We start from the raw sequence: 18896 nt of genomic DNA, 5'->3' as shown, positions 1-18896 counted from the left end.
ATTGCTGATCAGCATTTTGAATGTTTTTTTGTATCGCTCTTTACTCCTAATGGCTGACCTGTGGACAGATGAAACTCTTTTTTTTTTTAATGTTTATTTATTTTTGAAGGAGAGAGAGAGAGACAGAGCATGAGCAGGGGAGGGGCAGGGAGAGAGGGAGACACAGAATCCGAAAGGGGCTCAAGGCTCTGAGCTGTCAGCAGGGGCTCCAACCCACGGACTGTGAGATCACGACCCGAGCCGAAGTCAGACTCCCAACTGACTGAGCCACCCAGGCGCCCCGAAACTTTTCCTTTTTAAATCACACATCAGGTTTCTGTGGCCATTTCTCCTCTCTTAGGTGGCATCTGCTCTCTCACCTGCGACTTCCAATCCTCTCTGTCACTTCGTGCTTCGTTCCCAAGTTTCTCAGACGTTGCGTGTTGAGATGTTCATCTTTGACCTGGCAAGATCTATGCTTCATCAGCTGAGCACTGGTTAGTTCAAAGCATTTCTTTAAATTTTGTATGAGCCTCACTCCCACCCCGGCCGTGCCTCAAACACACACCCAGACTCTTCTTCTTTTAAGGGAAAGTCAAAGCCTCTTCTTCCTTTTCTCCTAGCTAGCATTTACTACACCTTACAAAAATTAAAATTGTTTTTGTGTCACCGCTAATTACTTAGAAAAATATATACAGAGAGAAAAAGAGAAGGAGATAAAAGGTTGACTACGCACCCACTACCTGTTAGAACGCAACCAATGTTTGGCATATGGAAAGTTTTTTCTAGGTTTTTTTTCCCTGTGTGTGGGCTTTTAAAATCATAGTTGAAGTCATTCTGAATGTATAGTTCTGTAGTTTGTGGGTTTTTTACTTAGCATAGTCAGCATAAACATAACATAATCAGACAGAAAAAATTTCCATTGAGTAGATTTACCATCCTGAAATTGAGCTCCTGTTTCTATTTAAAAGTTTGTGCGTTTTTTGCCATCAGAAAAAAATGCTAAAGTAAACACGTTTCCATACACAACTTTTCCTTCTTTTTCATAATTGACTTGAGGTAAATTTCTAATCACCGGATGAGAGATTAATAACATTTCTTTGACTTGTACTGTGAATGATCAAGTCAAGAAGCTGTGTGTACTTACCAGCATGTCAATGACTGTTTCACAGAACCCTTACCAGCTTCTTTATTGAAATGATGAGCAAAAATTTATGTCTTTGTAAATCCTCCTCTGGGAACTGGTTGTGTCCCCTGCCTGTTTGTCTGTTGAGGGTCTTGATAATGTATATGTTTTTTATACTCTTCATAAAGAAAGAACATCATTTGTCGGACATTATTTGTGTATTTTCCTTCCCTAGGATATTTCTTGATGTTAACCTTTTTTAACAGAAAGAAAATCTCCTAGGTTTCTATATATTGTGGTCAGAATATAGCCAACATAATTTCTGCTTTTTTTTTTTTAGTAGAAGATTTTGTTCCTGGTAGGCAGATAATTCATTTTGGCAATTGTTGGTTTTGTTTTTTTTTTTTTGATACTTGAGAAAAGAGTAGATTACATTTCTGTTTCAAACCAAATTCAAGAGCTATTAATCAAATTGTGTTCATTCTATTGTTTATATAACTCTACATCCCAACTTATATCTAGCTTACTTGATCTGTTCAAGTTTATAGTACATTAGAGTCTGATGCTACACCGTGTCTTTGCCAATGGCCCTTCAGATTCTAGCGATTAGACTTCATGTACTTTTATAGACTATTATTCAGTGCATAAGATAACTCTCTCGGCCTTCATAATTTTTCTTTTGTTAATGTTAAATAACCTTGGTTCTGATGCGTGGCTTTATTAAACTCTATAATGCTTGATGTGAATATTACCACTGACTTTCTTTTTATCCAGATTTGTCTGCTATACCATCATAGGACTTTTACTTTGAACATTTCTCTGTCATTAAGTGTGTCCTTTATAAGCAACAAAGAGTTGTATTTCATAGCTGACCTAAAAACATTAGTTAATAAGGAAAGCATGACTTTTTTATGTTTATTGTAATTTCTCTGCTCAGTTTCTTTTTCCAGTTTATTTACTCCTTTGCTGTAGGGTCTGATTTGTTTGTTTGTTTCTATCTTCTTTGGTGATTTGAAGATATGCATCCTGTTTTTAATAGTCCGTGGTTAGTTACTTCAAGGTTTAAAAAAAAACCTCTTACATTCTCTGTAATTATCAAAGTGAAAAAAACCCCTGAACAATAACTTTAATTTCCTTTTATGGAATATCTGCTTAGCCCATGTCCTGTTACTTACCACGATCCCTGCCCCCACCACCCCAAGGGCATCCTTCCTTCTTCATTAATTGATCTAAGGGATTACCGCTTGTCTTTTAAAGAAATTTGTTATTATTTTTTTTACCTTAATTAAAAAAAATGTTTTAATGTTTATTTATTATTGAGAGAGAGAGAGAGCGAGAGCACAAGTTGGGGACAGGCAGAGAGAGAGGGAGACACAGAATCCGAAGCAGGTTCCAGGCTCCGAGCTGTCAGCACAGAGCCTGACGCGGGGCTCGAACTCACGGACCGCGAGATCGTGACCTGAGCCGAAGTCGGTCACTTAACCGACTGCACCACCTAGGTGCCCCTGTTACTATTTTTTTTTAAGTTAATTTATTTATTTTGAGGGAGGGACAGAAAGAAAGAGAGAATCCCAAGCAGTCTCTGTGCCCAGGGTGGGGCTCAAACTCGAACTCACAAACAGTGAGATCATGACCTGAGCTGAAATGGAGAGTCGGATGCTTAACCGACGGAGCCACCCAGACGCCCCTACCTCTTGTCTTTTTTAAGTGACCTCTTTTACACTGCTTTTCTGTTAAGTTTACATTTGTAACCATAATCATCATAACTGAAGTCTCTTCGTGGTTCCCTGCTTTTAATGCTCTGCCCTAAGCTTTCCACCTTGATATTTTCATTCTTCATTGTCATTACCTCACGGAGGTCTAAATTTTTGCATGCGTCTCGGAGTCCATTTCTTTCTGGAAGCCACACATTTCTGAGGGTAGTTTTCTGTGCTCTTCACACCGTCACAACAACCCAGATGGGTAGGAAAGACTCGTGTCCACATTTTCTCCCTCAAACCTCTTCTGTCGTGAATTACTTTTTCAGAGAAGTTTCCAAGGAATTTGCTTTGTTTATTCACAGATGTTTGTAGGCCTCGATATTAATGTCATCTAAAGATGTGAGCGGAACATCTGGGAGGGGCTCTCTTTCCATAAATTTTGCACAAAACATGGCTTCTCTGATCCAAGTTCTCATCTTCTTTGTTGTCCGATTCAGCCCCATCTCTCAGGCACCCCGCTGCCTGTCGGTGACTAACAAAGGTCATCTTGGACCCTTCAGGTCTCTTCACACATCTGATTTGCTTGACCCGTGACCTCTTCCCATTCAATTCTATTTCCTTCCTGGTCTGAGGCTGGAACCAGGGCCCGTTCAAATGCTTCTTGTGAGGCGATCAGACCCACCATCCCTGCTGAAGAAAGGGAACACATATAGATGGCCCTGATGGGAATGGGAATTGGGAACGTCCCCACTACTGCACGTCACACGCTAACCAGCTTGTGACGTAAATAGAAGCATTACGACAGCCTCGGGGGTGGCTATCAGGTGGCTGCTCCAGCCTCCCCCTTCAGGAGACCCCGCTGCCCCATGGGAGCACTGGTGACCTGCAGCCCAGCTCTGCCCCTTCAGCTCCACAGTGATGGTGGTCCTGGGGCCACACCCTCCTTGTGTTGCTTCCAGCCAATCACCGAGCCCGGCAGAGGCACTAGTCCTGGGTGACTCCCGCTTGACCTGGGACCCCTCCACCAGGCCACCCAAGCTTAGGGGCTCCCCGGTGGTCCGGCCAGCAGGTTTTCAGAGCCTCACCGTGCGCTGACTCTCCTCCCACAGAAGGCTTCCTTCCCTCTCTCCTTCCACAGGTGTCCGAACTGCCTCTCCTCTTTATCCCACACAGACATTTGTCCCAAGAAATCTCTCAAATGTCTAATCCTGTCTCAGCGTCTGCTTCTCAGCGTCCCAACCCCCCACCCCCCACCTCAATGCAACAGGTGGACAGGGGGGTTGGTGCGGATCCCCGGGTTGGCGGGAACAGGAACTATCGAGGGCCCCTGGCAACAGGTCAAGTGTGGGGAGCTTGCTGGCTCCTAGCACAAGTGGACTGGCCATTGTTGGCAGCTGATCTTCGAGAAAAATGCTTTATCTCTTGCTGCAGGCTGGAGCCTTTTTATCTTCTTCCAGAGACGTTCCTGATCTTTTTTTTAAAGAAGATTTTTTTAGAAAGATGGTTTCCTTGAACTTTCCGAGGGAATTCAGAGCATTAATTTTTCAGATGCTCTGCTTACTCTGCCGTTAGCTGGAAGGTTTTTTTTTTTTAACCTAATTTCTTTTTGACAGTCCATAGAGTGCTTTCTCTGACTTCAAAGATTTCCATTTGAAAAGTTGCCATTTGAAGTCTGTCAATAATTCAAATGTGCCCTTTAGGATGGTCCTCCCGGAGAACACTGGTAGCTGAATTGTGTCTCTTTCCCACACATACACCCGGTGCCATCGAGTCAGACAAGCCCCAGCCTCCGTCAGACCATTTTTCTCCCTTTGTTTTTCTTTGGTTTGTTTGACTCAGCCACATGCTGGGGCTGGGTTGGGTTTTACCTTTGAGCATCACTGACTTTTTTTTCTTGGCCGCTTTAGTTGTAGTCATTGAACCACTGGTGATGCAGTAGATTCTTCCATGGAGGACGCCTGAGCATGACCCAGCCAAAAAACGGACGCCTGAGTTCCTCTTTTTTGCAGCCTCGTTGAATTTCTTTAAACACAAACCTATATTTGCTCTTATTCTTGTGGTTCTTGGCTTACTGCTGCTTCTGCTATTGAAGGTGACTTCTCTGGGCCAACCGAGTCTTCCTGTTTGGTGTTGCAACACTTTCCGGTGAGACCGGGATTTGTTTTTTTTTTTTCTGGCCTGCCTTTGTCATCATTTTTGAAATTTCTCTTGCTGGTTCTAAGTTATTCTAGCTATTTTCTGAGATAGGCCTGGGGATATTTTGGCATTTTTAGCCGGGAGGAAGCAGCCTGCCAGCTTGTGTTTCTGACAGGTGTCCTCCAGCGGGAGCAGGTGTGCAGGGGGCTCCACACTGCACAACTCCAGGGGGCGCTCTTCTCAGAGACCTCGGGAGCACGAAGCTTTAAATGTGAGGAAATACATTTTCCTACATCTTCTGTGATATAAACCCCTAAGCATAGTTAACACATAAGGAAACCACCGAATCAAGCAATGTATGTTAAATGTTTAACACATAGTTCTCCATGGATGATACAAAAATATATTCTTTTTTGCTAGCAGTTAGAGAGGGTTTGAGAATGGCATTCTTTTATATATTTTTTAATGTTTATTTATTTTGAGAGAGACAGAGAGAGATTGGGGTAGGGGCAGAGAGAGAGAGAAAGAGAGAGAAAGAATCCCAAGCAGGCTCCCTGCTGTCAGTGTGGAGTCTGACACGGGGCTCGAACTCATGAACTGTGAGATCATGACCTGGGCCTCAATCAAGAGTCAGATGCTTAACTGACTGAGCCACCCAGGTGCCCTGGGAATGGCATTCTATATAGGGTCTCAAAAATACCCAAATCCTTCCTTCCCAAAGGCTTACAAGGGAATTATACTAAGAGACCATAGAAGAATGGGATTCTCTTACCCGTATCTGTGGAGCAAAGAAATAAGTCACACAGATGTTTGTTGTGGAAGTTTTTGTTCCCTAAAACCCCTAGAAAACCTAAATGTTCGTAGGCTATTAGCTAAATGAGTTGTGGTATCTCCTCACAACAAGAAACAACAGTGCGTACTAAGAAGAAAAAGTCAATTCATCGATGTTAACGTGGAACAATTTCCAAGAAACATTGCAAAGTGACAAAGCAAAGGTCAGAGCTGTGCGTGTAATATTTTCCAAATTTAAAGAAGCATCATATGTATGTATGTATATGTGTGTGTATGCGTGTGTGTGTGTGTGTGTGTGTATGCCTATCTTTGGAAAATTTCTGGAAAAAGTATGCACAGAACTGTTAACCGTGGTTGCCTCTGGAAAAGACAACTGAGGCCCTGGGGTACAATAGAGGCTTCTGTTTCTTTCCTTTTCTTTTCTTTTCTTTCTTTTCTTTTCTTTCTTTTCTTTTCTTTCTTTTTTTATATTGTCTGAATATCTTATGGAATGCATGGAATACTTTTTCAATTAAAAAAAAAAAACTACTAGGGTCGCCTGGGTGGCTCAGTCAGTTAAGTGTCTGACTTTTGACTTGGGCTCAGGTCATGATCTCACGATTCATGGGTTCAAGCCCCGCACTGGTCTCTGTGCTGACAGTGGGGATCCTGCTTGGGATTCTCTGTCTCTCCCTCCCTCTGCTCCTCCCTGACTGGCTCGTGTGCATGTGCGCGCACGTTCTCTCTCTCTCTCAAAATAAATACATATACTTAAAAAAACCTAGTAGAACAACACAAGCTCAGCTGATAACTGCATTGGTCGCTAGTACAGGGTTCTTGGTCACAGACTATGTTGGCACCTTCTCCCGGGCACATCGACATTTTGGACCTCAGCCCCTGCTGCCAGGAAGTCACTGAGGGCAGGAGAGTCCTAATGAGTAGTCTGTGGCCCAGAGCGACTGACCTCCCACATGCAGCGACCTTGTGTGCTCCAGGACCTGGCACGCCCAGTGCCTCAGACCAGCCACACCCGCCCATCTGCTCGGGAGGTGGGGGCGGGAGAAAGGAGGGTGGGTGGAATCGGGCTCATATTTGAATTCTCTGTCCACTGGGCTGCACATGCCCTGGCTTTGATCTGCTCCAGGACCACCGTTACGGACCTTTGTGTCCCAACCTCCCTTTCCCAAATGCAAACGCAGAAATCTAACCACCAAGGTGGTGGCATTAGGAGGTGGGGCTTTGGGGGAGGTGATTAAATCCTGAGGGCGGAGCCCTCGTGGGTGGGATCAGTGGTCTTAGAAAAGAGACCCCGAAGAGCCCTCTTGTTCTCTTTCCACCACGTGAGGACAGAGAGAGGAGTTGGCAGTCTGCACCCTGGAAGAGGGCCCTCACCCAACTGTGCTGGCACCCTGATCTCGGACTTCCAGGCCCCAGAGCTGTGAGATACAGATTTCTGCTGTTTATAAGCTACACAGCCCACTGAACCAAGGCAGTCACCTACCACGATACAGAAGTCCACAGGGGCATGCACCCGCCCCCCTCCCCTCAATTTGGCCAGCTCTTAAGTGAGACCTGGCCAGGGCCTGCCTTGGATCCTCGTCTTTGGCCTGATCGGAAGCCCTGACTTGGGATCTTCTGTCTGTTGGCAACCAGCTTCCCCGTGCAGCCACACTGCAGCCTGGTCCTCTTGTCCTTGAGACCAGCTCTAATTGTCCACCTGTGTAAAAGCCTTTCGTTGCCCCGTGGAGAACTCAAGCCGTCACATTCCCTCTGGGAATGTCCTTTCTTCCATGTCTCTCCATTTTCTGTCTGGTTTTCTCCTTGATGTAACGAGGGGCTGCAGCACCTCTAGACTTTATGTCTTTCCACCGTCAGGTCCCACTGAGAGAGAGCCCCAACCGCCTTCCTAGAAACCCAAGTAAGAGTTACTGTTGCTTTTTGTCCTCTCTGGGTGGGTCAAATGTCTATCCCTGAACCAATGAACAACTAGTCACCGTGTCTGTGACCAGCCCTTCGGGCAGGGGTGGGGTCAACTCTGTCCAGCCTTCTGGGATGCGGGTGGCGGGAAGCAGACAGCATGCAAAGAGGGTCTGGGTCCCCGAAACAGCATTTGAGTTCCCTGTCAAGCTGTAGCTCGTCAGCCCTGCCCTAGTTCTCATGTTCTCAGCTGTGTGAAACTCTCGCTTTGCTTAAGCCAGTTTGGGTCAGGTTTATGTCACTGTTACTATTTTCTTCTTCTTCTTTTTAAATGTTTCTTGATTTTTGAAAGAGAGAGAGTGAGCAGGGGAGGTGCAGAGAGCGGGGCCGGGGGAGGGGTGGGGTGCAGAGGATCCAAAGCAGGCTCCTCACTGATAGCAGAGAGCCTGACATGGGGCTTGAACTCACAAACCGTGAGATCACGATCCGAGCTGAGGTTGGACACTCATCCAACTGAGCCACCCAGGCATCCTGGTGATTGTTAGTACTTTCAACAGAAAGAGTTCCGACTGAAGAAAAGGACAGATGTTCACACACAATTCCATTTTTGTAAAAGGAAAAAGGGACACACACATGTGCACGTGTGTGTGCGAGTGTGAGAGAGTCTGGAATGATACACAGCAAAAGGTAATAGTGGCTATACCTGGGCAGCTGGATTAGAGGCAATGTTTTCTTGCATTTTCTGTTACTTAATGGGCACGAATGGCGGTGGGACAGAGTCACTTGGATCCTTCACTTGTAGAGAGCGAGAGGAACTTTGTCTAATCTGCTGTTGGTGTTGTAGGAAAGAACATGAGTCAGCAACTAAACAGAAGCCGGAGCTGCTCCTTCAGCGATGTGGATGAGCTGATGAAGAAGGTGCAGCTGACGGTCCACATCCCCACCTTCCTCCTGGGCCTCCTCCTCAACGTGCTGGCCATCCGAGGCTTTAGCACCTTCCTGAAGAAGAGGTGGCCAAATTATGCGGCCACTTCCATCTACATGATCAACCTGGCAGTCTTTGACCTGCTGCTGGTGCTGTCCCTTCCGTTCAAGATGGCGATGTCCAACGCATGGGCTCCCCATCCTTCCGTCTGTACCTTCGTGGAGTGCTTCTACTTCGTTAGCATGTACGGGAGTGTCTTCACTATCTGCTTCATTAGTCTGGATAGATTCTTGGTCATCCGGTACCCGTTCCTGGTCAGCCACCTCCGGTCCCCCAGGAAGATCTTTGGGATCTGTTGCACCATCTGGGTCCTCGTGTGGGCGGGGAGTATTCCCATCTACAGCTTCCACGGGAAGGTGGAAAAGTACACGTGCTTCCACAACATGTCCGATGGCACCTGGAGTCCCCAGGTCTTCTTCCCCCTTGAGGTGTTCGGCTTCCTTCTTCCCCTGGGTGTCATGGGTTTCTGTTCCTCCAGGAGCATTCACATCCTGGTCCGCCGTCGGGGCCTCACCGAGGACTGGGTCCAGCAGAAGGCCTGCATCTGGACAATTGCAGCCAGCCTGGCTGTCTTCGTGGTCTCCTTTCTTCCGGTCCATTTGGGCTTCTTCTTGCAGTTCCTGGTACGGAATGGCTTTATTGTGGAGTGTAGAGCTAAGCAGAACATCAGCTTTTTCTTGCAATTGTCCATGTGTTTCTCCAACATCAACTGCTGCCTAGATGTCTTCTGCTACTATTTTGTCATCAAAGAATTCCGCACGGACATCATGGCCCACCGGCCTTCCAGGGTCCAGCTCGTCCGCCAGGATACCATGACCAGCAGGATCTAAGGAAGGAAAGACCTACACAGAAGAAGGAACCCCCGGCCCCAAATCCCAGTAGCAGATATCGCGTTCCGACGTTGCTGATGTGGTGGACCGATGTGGCACCTTTGCTGGTGTGCTTTCCCTTGTGATGCTCATTGAACACTGTCTTTGCTCATTATGCTCCAAAGAGCTTTCCCCAGCATGCAGACAACTGGACATGAATCACCCAGTATTTGGGAATCTCTGAAGGACCCGAGAAACGGGTGAATTCTTTATTTCTGAGCTCAAAAACATGAGGCAGAAGAATTGAGAAAGAGGAGACCATCGGAGCAAGGCTGTTTCCCAGCTCTTCCCCATCCTTCTGTTAGACTAGAAGGTTCTGGAAAGGAAGAGAGACGAGTTAGGAGAGAGACCCGAGAGGGTTGGTCATGGTGGGAAATGCTCTGGGAACAGACGGAGCAGGAGGGATGTAGCCAGCTCCTTTCTAGTTTGGGGATCCCAGGGTAGAGCAGATTTGTACTTCCCCATCCTTTCTGGGGCTTTGTTGGCCAATAACCTCACAGAGATGATAGCAAGTGGGGGTGAGAGGGGCAGAGAAAGAACCTACAGAGAGCCCCAAGTTTCCTATGGGAAAGAAGGGCCTGGGAAGCCAGCCAAAGCTTCCCGTGTCCTCCCCAAGGCTGCAGAAGGATGAGGGGAGCCGGTGTGAACCAGGCCATGGTGAAGCTATGGACGCTTTGTGGAAGAATTGGGGACAGAGTGGAAAGGCACTGGTGACACCTGAGAGCCACAAGGGAATTGGATACACCTAGGGAAGGAAGGTGACAGGCCAAGGACCCCCTGTTGCCATCATGATGTCGCCTAGAAGAGGCTGACCTAAGGATTCAGGCTTGATTTGGTTCAGCCAGAGGAGAATAAGGAACATGTGTTTGTCTTGCCCACCTGAATCCTGCCAGGACGGCTGGCTCGGAGCCACTATCCACAGAACTGTCCCTCTCCAGTGGCCGGGAGGGGGCAAATGAGCCAGCCAGCAATGGGAGGAATCATCTCGATGGCATGGAGCCCCTGGCAGTTCCTACTCGAAGACCAAACAACTGCCTCCCGGTTTGGACCGGGCTTCTCTCTCCAGTGGCCCTGAGGAGGAGGAGCGGTGGCGGCTGTGAGCCTTGCGAGGACATAGCCGCCGCTCCAGAGAGCAAAATGACTAGAAGGATGGGTTGTGGGGTGGTTTTGCGAGACGGAGTGAGTGGGACGAGATGTAAGGGATGAGACCTAATGTGAGAAAGGGGCAGGTCTTTAGGAAGAAAAGAACCACTTTCTACTTGGAGGGAAAGGGGCTTCCACTGCCAAGGGGTGGATGGAAGGTAGGTGGCTTTTGGCCGAAGAAGAGGGCGATTTCGATAAAACCCTGCCAGGAGGCGGGGGCAGAGGCTGGGTGATTACCGAGGTGAGGCCTGAAGCCACAGGGCTCTGTGAAGGGGTGGGGTAGCGGCGGGGGGTGGTGGAGAGGAAGCGTGGAGGGCAGAGCTGCTTCCTGCTTGAGAATCGCCAGCTTGGCTGAGAGCATCCAAGGGCAGGAACCCCTCTGACTCCTGCTTCGCCCCAGCCAACTCAGTAGTCAGGTGGAGGGAAGGGTGAGAACACGGCGTCAATGAAAGGGTGGATATAGCTGTGGAGGAATGATCGTGACCAGGACCGGAGGCTCCCGCCTCCCCCCCCCCCCCCCCCCACTGGGCATCCAGGAACCGGTAGCCTGGGGCAGGGGCTCTGCAGTCCAAGCTGCCCTGAGGTGCCTACACCCTGCACCGTTTCGCGGCCATCCTGGACAGAGGCTCTAAGAAAGCCAGGCTGTTACATCCAGCAGGACATCGGTGCCTGGGGTTGGTGGCAGGGCGGGGAGCGGTCAGAGCCCATGGGTACGTGCAGTCACCGCCTCTCCCTCAGTTTCTCTCTTTGCACTGGGAGCTGGGAGTCCAACATGTGGCACTTATATCTACCACTTACATAGGGCCAGACAGGTTTCCTGAGAGAAAATTGATGGCAGGGCCCTGACAACCCATCACCCCCTGTGATGTTCATAAACATAAAATGTTGTCCTGGGGGCAGCATGACCCTGCCCGAGCCGGGTGATGGAGAAGGCGAGAGGGGAAGCTAGACCTATGAGCTCAGGTTGATATGGCAACCGTGGACTTGTGGGTGAGCCTTGGAGACCGCCCCCCCCGCCCGCCCGCCACTGATCCCAACACACTGGAGGAGCCCACGAGCCTCTTCTGTCTCTCCATGGGGACCCATCCTGGTCTGCGAGTCACAGAGGACTCAGCAGGGTCTGTAGGGGTGGGCTCAGGTCCAGCGCTTCAGACCAGGCCGCTCTGCAGGGGGGTCCACACTGTAGGCCAAGCAGTCAGGCCCAGCAGGCACAGGAGGGACAGAGGTCAGGGTCAGGGTCAGGGTTCAGGTGCTGAGGCATTCGAGGGCCCATTCGAATTGGCGAACGCTGAGCTTAGTTGTGGAAATCACTGAAATTCCTGCCATCAAAGGAGGCTGGGGGACGTTATTTGGCCATAAATGTGACCTATTTTTCCTCGCAGTCTGGAAAAACCTGAGACACACTTGTCATATGTGCATGTATGAAGCTAGCACAATTAAGTGGAAAATGACTTGTTTAATCGGATTTGCCAAATAAATCGATTCCTGGGATGCTGCGTGGCCTGGTCTTGGGGGGCACTTACTGGCTCCAGTGTAGAGCCGGTCCCTGGTGGCCCCTTGCTTGGTGACCCAACAATCTTGGCCGGAGGGACCAAGAAGGGCCCAGGCGGAAGCAGCCACATGGACGCCGAGTGTGAGCAGACACAGGAGCAGGGCCAGGGCCTGCCCGAGTGGCCAGGAGCTGGACCCTGCAGAGTCCGGCTCAGTGCAGGTCCCCGCATCTGCTCGGGGACTTGGTTCTCCGCGAGAGCAGCTGCACCCTCTCCCTCCATCTTGTCCGACCGCCCCCATGATACTGGAGCTGCTTCCCAAGGCCCTGGCTCCTTTTATAGACATCGTGAGGCCCAGCAGAGGAGACCTGCTGACCACCAAGGGGCCGAAGACCCAGGGCCAGTACTCCAGAGGTCTTTGCTGTGACCCGTCCCTTCACTAACTGCCTGCAGAGTGAGTCTGACTCTCCCGGGTTAAATCTGAGTTTTCCTTTATGGCTCTGCACATGTGGACCCTGGTCACCTATCCAGAGCTCATGGAGAATATGAAGTCCTGGGTGCTGGCCCCGGGGCCACTTCTTTCTCCTAAATTCCCCACAATCTCAACTAGAGCCCAGTTCTGGCCTGGGTACCGAGGGCTAGCTGGGGACATCCTTGTTCCTTGACAATTGCTATATGTGCCCCCCACCCCCCGCTGCAAATCCATATGTTGAAGCCCTAACCCCCAGTATGATGGTATTTGGATGGGGCCTTTGGAAGATACTCAGTTTTATTTATTTATTTAAATGTTTGTTTTTGAGAGAGAGAGAGCATGCGCGCGGGTGAGTGGGGGAGGGGCGGAGAGAAAGAGGGGGACAGAGGATCCGAAGCAGGGTCTGTGCTGACAGCATTGAGCCCGATGTGGGGCTTGAACTCATGAATTGTGAGATCATGACCTGAGCCCAAGTCGGACGCTCAACTGACTGAGCCACCTGGGTGCCCTGGGAGAGACTTAGTTTTAGATGGCTTCCTGAGGCTGGCGCCCTCATAATGGGATTAGTGCCCTGACGTGAAGAGCCACCAGAGTGCTTTCACCCTCTCCACCTGCATGCCCCGAGGAAAGGCCATGTGAGGACACAGGGAGAAAGAAGGCAGCCGTTTGCAACCGAAGCAGAGAGCCCTCAGCAGACATCAACCCCGCTGGCACCTCGACCCTGGACTTCCCGGCTCCAGAACAGTGAGAAATAAATTCCTGTTGTCAGAGTCGATGGTGTGTTGTTAAGACAGCCCAGGAAGACCGAAACAACAGCCATTTCCTGCTGACCCAGCGGCTACCTCATATCTGGGCCACGTCCCCTTGGGGGACAAGGGCTGACCTTCCTTGGGGATATCGGCCCCTGTGGAGCATTTGGCAGGCACAGTGCTGACCCATGGACTGCACAGTCCTCTTGACTCTCTCTCCGGGGACCCTGTGAAGCTGAAAGTCATGATATTTATGCTACCTAGCTGCTACAGGATCCTGATGACATTTGCACTAGAAAGATCCCCGCCTTATGGCAAGTTGCCACAAGTAGACGCTAATTGCAAAGATTCTTGAAAGGGCTGAGGCCTGGCAGGTGACTGTGGAGACCGGCAGAGGTAAAAGGGATTTTGTTAAGAGATCACGAGGAGAGCCCGGTATCGCGGAGCTGTCTTGGGGTGGAGACACCGGCATCCGCTCTCAGGAACCGCGTGGAGATGGTGGTGGAGATTCCCACGCCGAACCGCCCTCCGCTGATCCCGGTGCCGTGGACAGCGACCTCCCAGGGCCAAGGAAAGGAGGCAGCTGGGGTCACCGCCAGAACCCCGCTGCCGAGGGGGCAGGGGGCTCAGGATCCGTAAGAACAGCGCTTTGTGGAAGCAGCACCCCCTGCAGCTACCGTCACGGCCCCCTCCTGCTTTTGTCCACCCACAGCCGGCTTCGCTAGGGAGCCCAGGACACAGAGCCGTGAACGGGCGTTGAAGGGAGGGTGGGTGGCTGGGCAGGGTGGACGCCCCGAGCTTGAAGCCGAAGGCCGAGCAGATGCCCCTCTGCCCAATCCGGGCCTGAGCCTCCTCTGCCCGCCGCCCCCCACCCCCCGCCCCAGCCAAGAGCCCGCAGAACGTGTCCTCCTCACAAAGCCACTACAGGAAGGACAGCATGGCGCCTCGATCGTGAGCTACAACCTACTTGTGGCCTTCTGCACCTTGAAGTCTGGGAGGGAAGATTCGAAGTGCTGTCACATCAAAGCCCGAGGTCACTTCTGCTCGGTGGAGGGGCCCCGAGTTCACCTTCGTTCTGGGAGCCATCGTGGAGCAGGTGTAACCAGGATACTCCCTGTGAGGGGAGGCTGTTGGGACGGGGTTCCGGGGGGCACCCACAGTCACACAAGCGTCTCTGCAGAGCGTGTCCCCCTGAGAGAGCCCTCGTCTCTAAGGACAGCTCGGGGGGTACCTCCGTGCAGGTGAGGGCGCGCAGCTGTGTGTGTGTGTGCTTCTCGGTTAAGCCAGGACTCACAGAGGACTGCTGGGGGGGGGGGGGGGTTGGCGCACAGAACTGAGGAGAGATCCGCAGGAATCAGACTTGATGGGGCCAGATGCAGGTGGCCCAAGGGTCCAAAGAATCAGAGATCCAAGGGTCCAAAGCTGATTCTCATGGATGGTGCGTTTAAGACGGAATGGCTCTGACTTGGGGCACATACTGTGTCCAGTAAGCCAGTGGTCGCAGGTGAGGTCCAGGGCCAACCACAGCTCTGGCCGTGGAGGGGTGGGGGTTTCCCCGAAGGGCAGAGAGGCCTTACGGACTAGAGGACCGGCACCAGATGGGTGGGGAGATGTCTCCCTCCCCAAGGTGGAATGGGCTCTGGGCTCTGGGTGTGGCCACCTCCAGTGGCAGATACAAGCCTCCCTGCTGTGCTTTTCTGCAGGTTTTCCTAAGTCTCAGGCGTGACCTTAAAGCGGCAGCTGGGGCTCAGCTCTCACTGACGGGAATCCAGCGTGTGGCGCAGGGCGGAGCGGGGCACGAAGGCAAAGCCGGGAGGCACGTGGGGAACCTGGCAGCATGTCCTGGGGCAGGAGGCCCCGAAATACATTGGGAGGAGAAAGAGGGGAGACCAGAGAGAGTCAGGGAGCTGGAAAGGACGAAAAGCATGGCAGAGGGCAAGTGTGATCTGGGAACTCTCTAGTAAATGATGGAAAGTTGTGCAGTGCCCAGCACGGGCGGATGTGGAAACAGGGAAGGGAGGCTGGGCAGCCGGCAGCCTTGAGGCAGCATCAGGGAAAGAGATGCCCGAGGGCATCACCCATGGGATGTGTGGCTGTCACGGGCCGGGCTCTGTTCTCCCTCAAGGCTGTGACACTGGAGTCTCAGTGAGGCTTATCCAAGCCTTCTAGGCAGGAAGCCAGGGTGACCCTGGGGGACTGAAGGTTGCTTGGTAACTGTGGGACCAGAGCAGACCACGGCCACTCCCGTGGGCTGAATGCTGGACTCCCCAAGACTACCTCCCTCCCGTGGCCAGAGTTGGCCATGGTCCTGAGCTACATTCAAGGTGGGCTCCCGAGGCCTTGGAGGCAAATGGGGAAAGCTCGGGGGCTGGGTCAGAAGGTCAAGGCTGACTCCTGTCTCCACCCCTGACCATGTGTGCTCACGGCCAAGGTACCCCATGCAGTGTCCTTACTTCAGCTCTGCCCACGATGCAGCAACACATGGAAGATGTCTGGCACGCGGCGAGGGCTCGATAATTTATTCAGAATTAGACTTGCAATCACGTAGAATAATTGAGTTAGGATTGTGGTGAGTTCCTTTTTAAAACAAACAAAAAAAGGGGGCGCCCGGTGGCTCAGTCGGTTAAGCGTCCGACTTCAGCTCAGGTCATGATCTCGCGGTCCGTGAGTTCGAGCCCCGCGTCGGGCTCTGTGCTGACAGCTTGGAGCCTGGAGCCTCCTTCAGATTCTGTGTCTCCCTCTCTCTCTGCCCCTAACGCACTCGCACTATCTCTGTCTTTCAATAGTAGATAAACATTAAAAATTTTAAGAAAATAATAAAACAAAATAAAAAAAACAAACAAAAAAGAAGACGAGGGGCGCCTGGGTGGCGCAGTCGGTTAAACGTCTGACTTCAGCCAGGTCACGATCTCGCGGTCCGTGAGTTCGAGCCCCGCATCAGGCTCTGGGCTGATGGCTCAGAGCCTGGAGCCTGTTTCCCATTCTGTGTCTCCCTCTCTCTCTGCCCCTCCCCCGTTCATGCTCTGTCTCTCTCTGTCCCAAAAATAAATAAAACGTTGGAAAAAAAAATTTAAAAAAAAAAAAGAAGACGAAGTAGTGGCCTATTGCTCTCTGGGTAGGTCACGGGTCTCAAATCAGTTTTGTGCATGGATTCCTCCTGCAGTCTGGAGACCCTTGTGGGCTTTCCCCAGGATAGCAGTCTTATTTTTTTTTATTTTAAAAATTTTTTTAGAGAGAGAGCGAGGTGGGAGAGGCAGAGGAAGAGAGAGAGAGGGAATCGTAAGCAAGCTCCATGCTCAGCACCGAGCCCCACGCAGGGCTCGATCCCGTGACTCTGGGATGACAAGCCGAGCCAAAATCAAGAGTCAGATGTTCAACTGACTGAGTTACCCAGGCGCCCCCAGGACAGCGGTTTTAAATGCATACAGTAAAATGCATAGGATTACAAAGGAAAGCTGATATATTAAAATGCAGTTACCAAAATTTAAAAATTGTGATAGAGCCACGTACATGCTTCATTACTCAGGCCTGGCATAAGAAGGTCTGGGACCATGGTTAATAATTATCATACTTTTGAATTAGTGATGAGCTGAGCTGAACCAATGCTTTGAAATTTCTGCAGCGACTATGGTGTGATACGGAAATAGCTGGGGCTTCTACTGGTGGCCGGGTCCCAGGGACCGTCTGCTCTCCTCTGGTGCGAGGCCTGCTCACACCATGGAAGGAAATGCTAGTTTCAATTAGCGATTCGTGAAAACAAGCGTGTAATGTTTTTTTCCCCAGCCAGTTCATGACTGCCCTGAATTTCACGCCTGACCTCCAGGTTATGAACCTCTGGTTTAGGCAGACGTAAGGGCACCTAGAAATAGATGCTCTTCCTCTGAGGAAGGATCGTGTGTGCGCCCTCTTGGTTATGCAAATGTGCGCACCAGTGTGCCCTTTTCCTCGTGGGGTTGTGGGCAGTGGGGCTTAGAGACGCTGGTCTGTTGGTATATAGGGGGAGGCTCTCTGGGGCGTTCGGAAAGCAAAGACACCCATGTCCCCACCCCTGATCTCTGAGATGCAGGGTCAGGCGTGTCTGAGCAGGAGTGCTACAGGTGGTCCAAGGAGCAATGGCAGAGAAAAAGTGAGGCCCTCAAAGTAAATGACCTTGAGTAAACGCGGGAGGCTGACATGCTGTTCTCATTTCAAAGCTGGAGGGCTGAGGCCCGCGTGGAAGGTGGCTGGCGCTCGATGTCCCTTCCCACCCAGCCACCCTGCCCCAGGGGCAGTGCTTTGGGAAATGACACCTGCGTGTGGAAAAGTGGACTACAAGGAGCCATAAACCTGAACCTGGACAAGGGCATCCCAGCCTTGGGGCAGCAGCATCTTCTGTGCAAGCAAGCTTCAACAGTGACACCTTGTGACAGCAGGGAGCAACAGTAGCCGTGGGCTGTGGGGACCCTGCTTCTCCTCCTGGGGTTAGGAAGCCAAGCTGACCTCTTCTTTGCTCTAAGGAGGACCCTTGCGTTTGGGAAAACTGAGGCAACTACCCCCCCCCCCCCGCCCCCGCCGCCCCCTGTCCAATGGATTAGAATAAGAAAAGAAATGTGAACATATTTCGGTAAAGTGGATTGTGCCAGTGACATCATCGTCATCATATCATATGTGATAGTTTATTATCAGTACTGTTCCTCCAATGTGTTGATGTAATGAGTTCCACCCTCAGAGGATGACCTCGCCTAACCTTATGTAAAGGTCCTGGGGGACATCATCGTCATGCTGTAAAGCATCTCCAAGGGCCTATCACGCCAGCAGATCCGGTCTTTGGCACGATTGTGACTTGTTCCCCTACCCTCTGCCCCCTCCTCCAGTACCCCCTTCCCCCGCTCACTTCTCCCCACCCCACCCAGGCCGTGTCCTCTCTCTGCTCTTCATCATCTGCTCTTAGGAGTCATTACTCCTGGTATGAGTGCTCGGCCATATGGTTTTTCCGTCTTGGGATATTTACAACGGAACCGGGAGAAACTGTCATTCAAACAAAGAATCAAGAGAGCAAAAGGGAGACACTTTTAGAAATATCCACCCCCACCCCCCACCCCCCACTCCGCCCGGAGGAGCATCTGGAACCAGCAAACCTGGAAGGGGGGGGGCTCGCACGGAGCAAGCGAGGCACCTCGGCAGAGGACGGGGCTGGGGTGCGTGTTAAATTTCTGTGCATCATAATCCATCTCCATTACCCCTGGCTTTCCACAAAGCCCCCCACACTCAGTCGCCTTGGGTCAGTTGCCCTTTATGGGAGAAAGGAGGTGGGAACATTTCCCAGGTGGGGTCAGACCCACAGGCTCGTGGCTAAGCTGGAGAAGGGCGCAGTTTCCCCCGAGACTTCCAGGACTGTTGTGGGGGCAGCCAGGTCCCAGCGGGTGAAATCACAAGCTCTTCCGTTTGAAGAGGAAAGGGAGGGTGAGCCCATAAAGCTGAGGCCCTGGGGCTACTGATGGGTGTGGCCAGGACCTGCCTTCAAAGGGAACTGCTTTGCCAGGGCGTCTGGCTGGCTCAGTCAGTGGAGTATGTGACTCT

The 18896-nt window shown here is 51.1% G+C and overlaps 1 protein-coding gene across 1 annotated transcript; it reads left to right on the top strand.

Annotated features, from left to right (window-relative positions):
• Nucleotides 1–8391: 8391 nt before the first annotated feature.
• Nucleotides 8392–11145, top strand: GPR55 (G protein-coupled receptor 55). Its single transcript, XM_043578136.1, has one exon. It carries the CDS (start codon nt 8482–8484, stop codon nt 9442–9444), a length of 963 nt encoding a protein of 320 aa, XP_043434071.1. The 5' UTR covers nt 8392–8481; the 3' UTR covers nt 9445–11145.
• Nucleotides 11146–18896: the final 7751 nt, after the last annotated feature.

The sequence above is a fragment of the Prionailurus bengalensis genome, chromosome C1 (assembly GCF_016509475.1).
Source record: "Prionailurus bengalensis isolate Pbe53 chromosome C1, Fcat_Pben_1.1_paternal_pri, whole genome shotgun sequence".
Lineage (NCBI taxonomy): Eukaryota > Metazoa > Chordata > Mammalia > Carnivora > Felidae > Prionailurus > Prionailurus bengalensis.
Note: the sequence above shows the minus strand (reverse complement) of the source record. Positions and strands in the feature narration are given on the sequence as shown.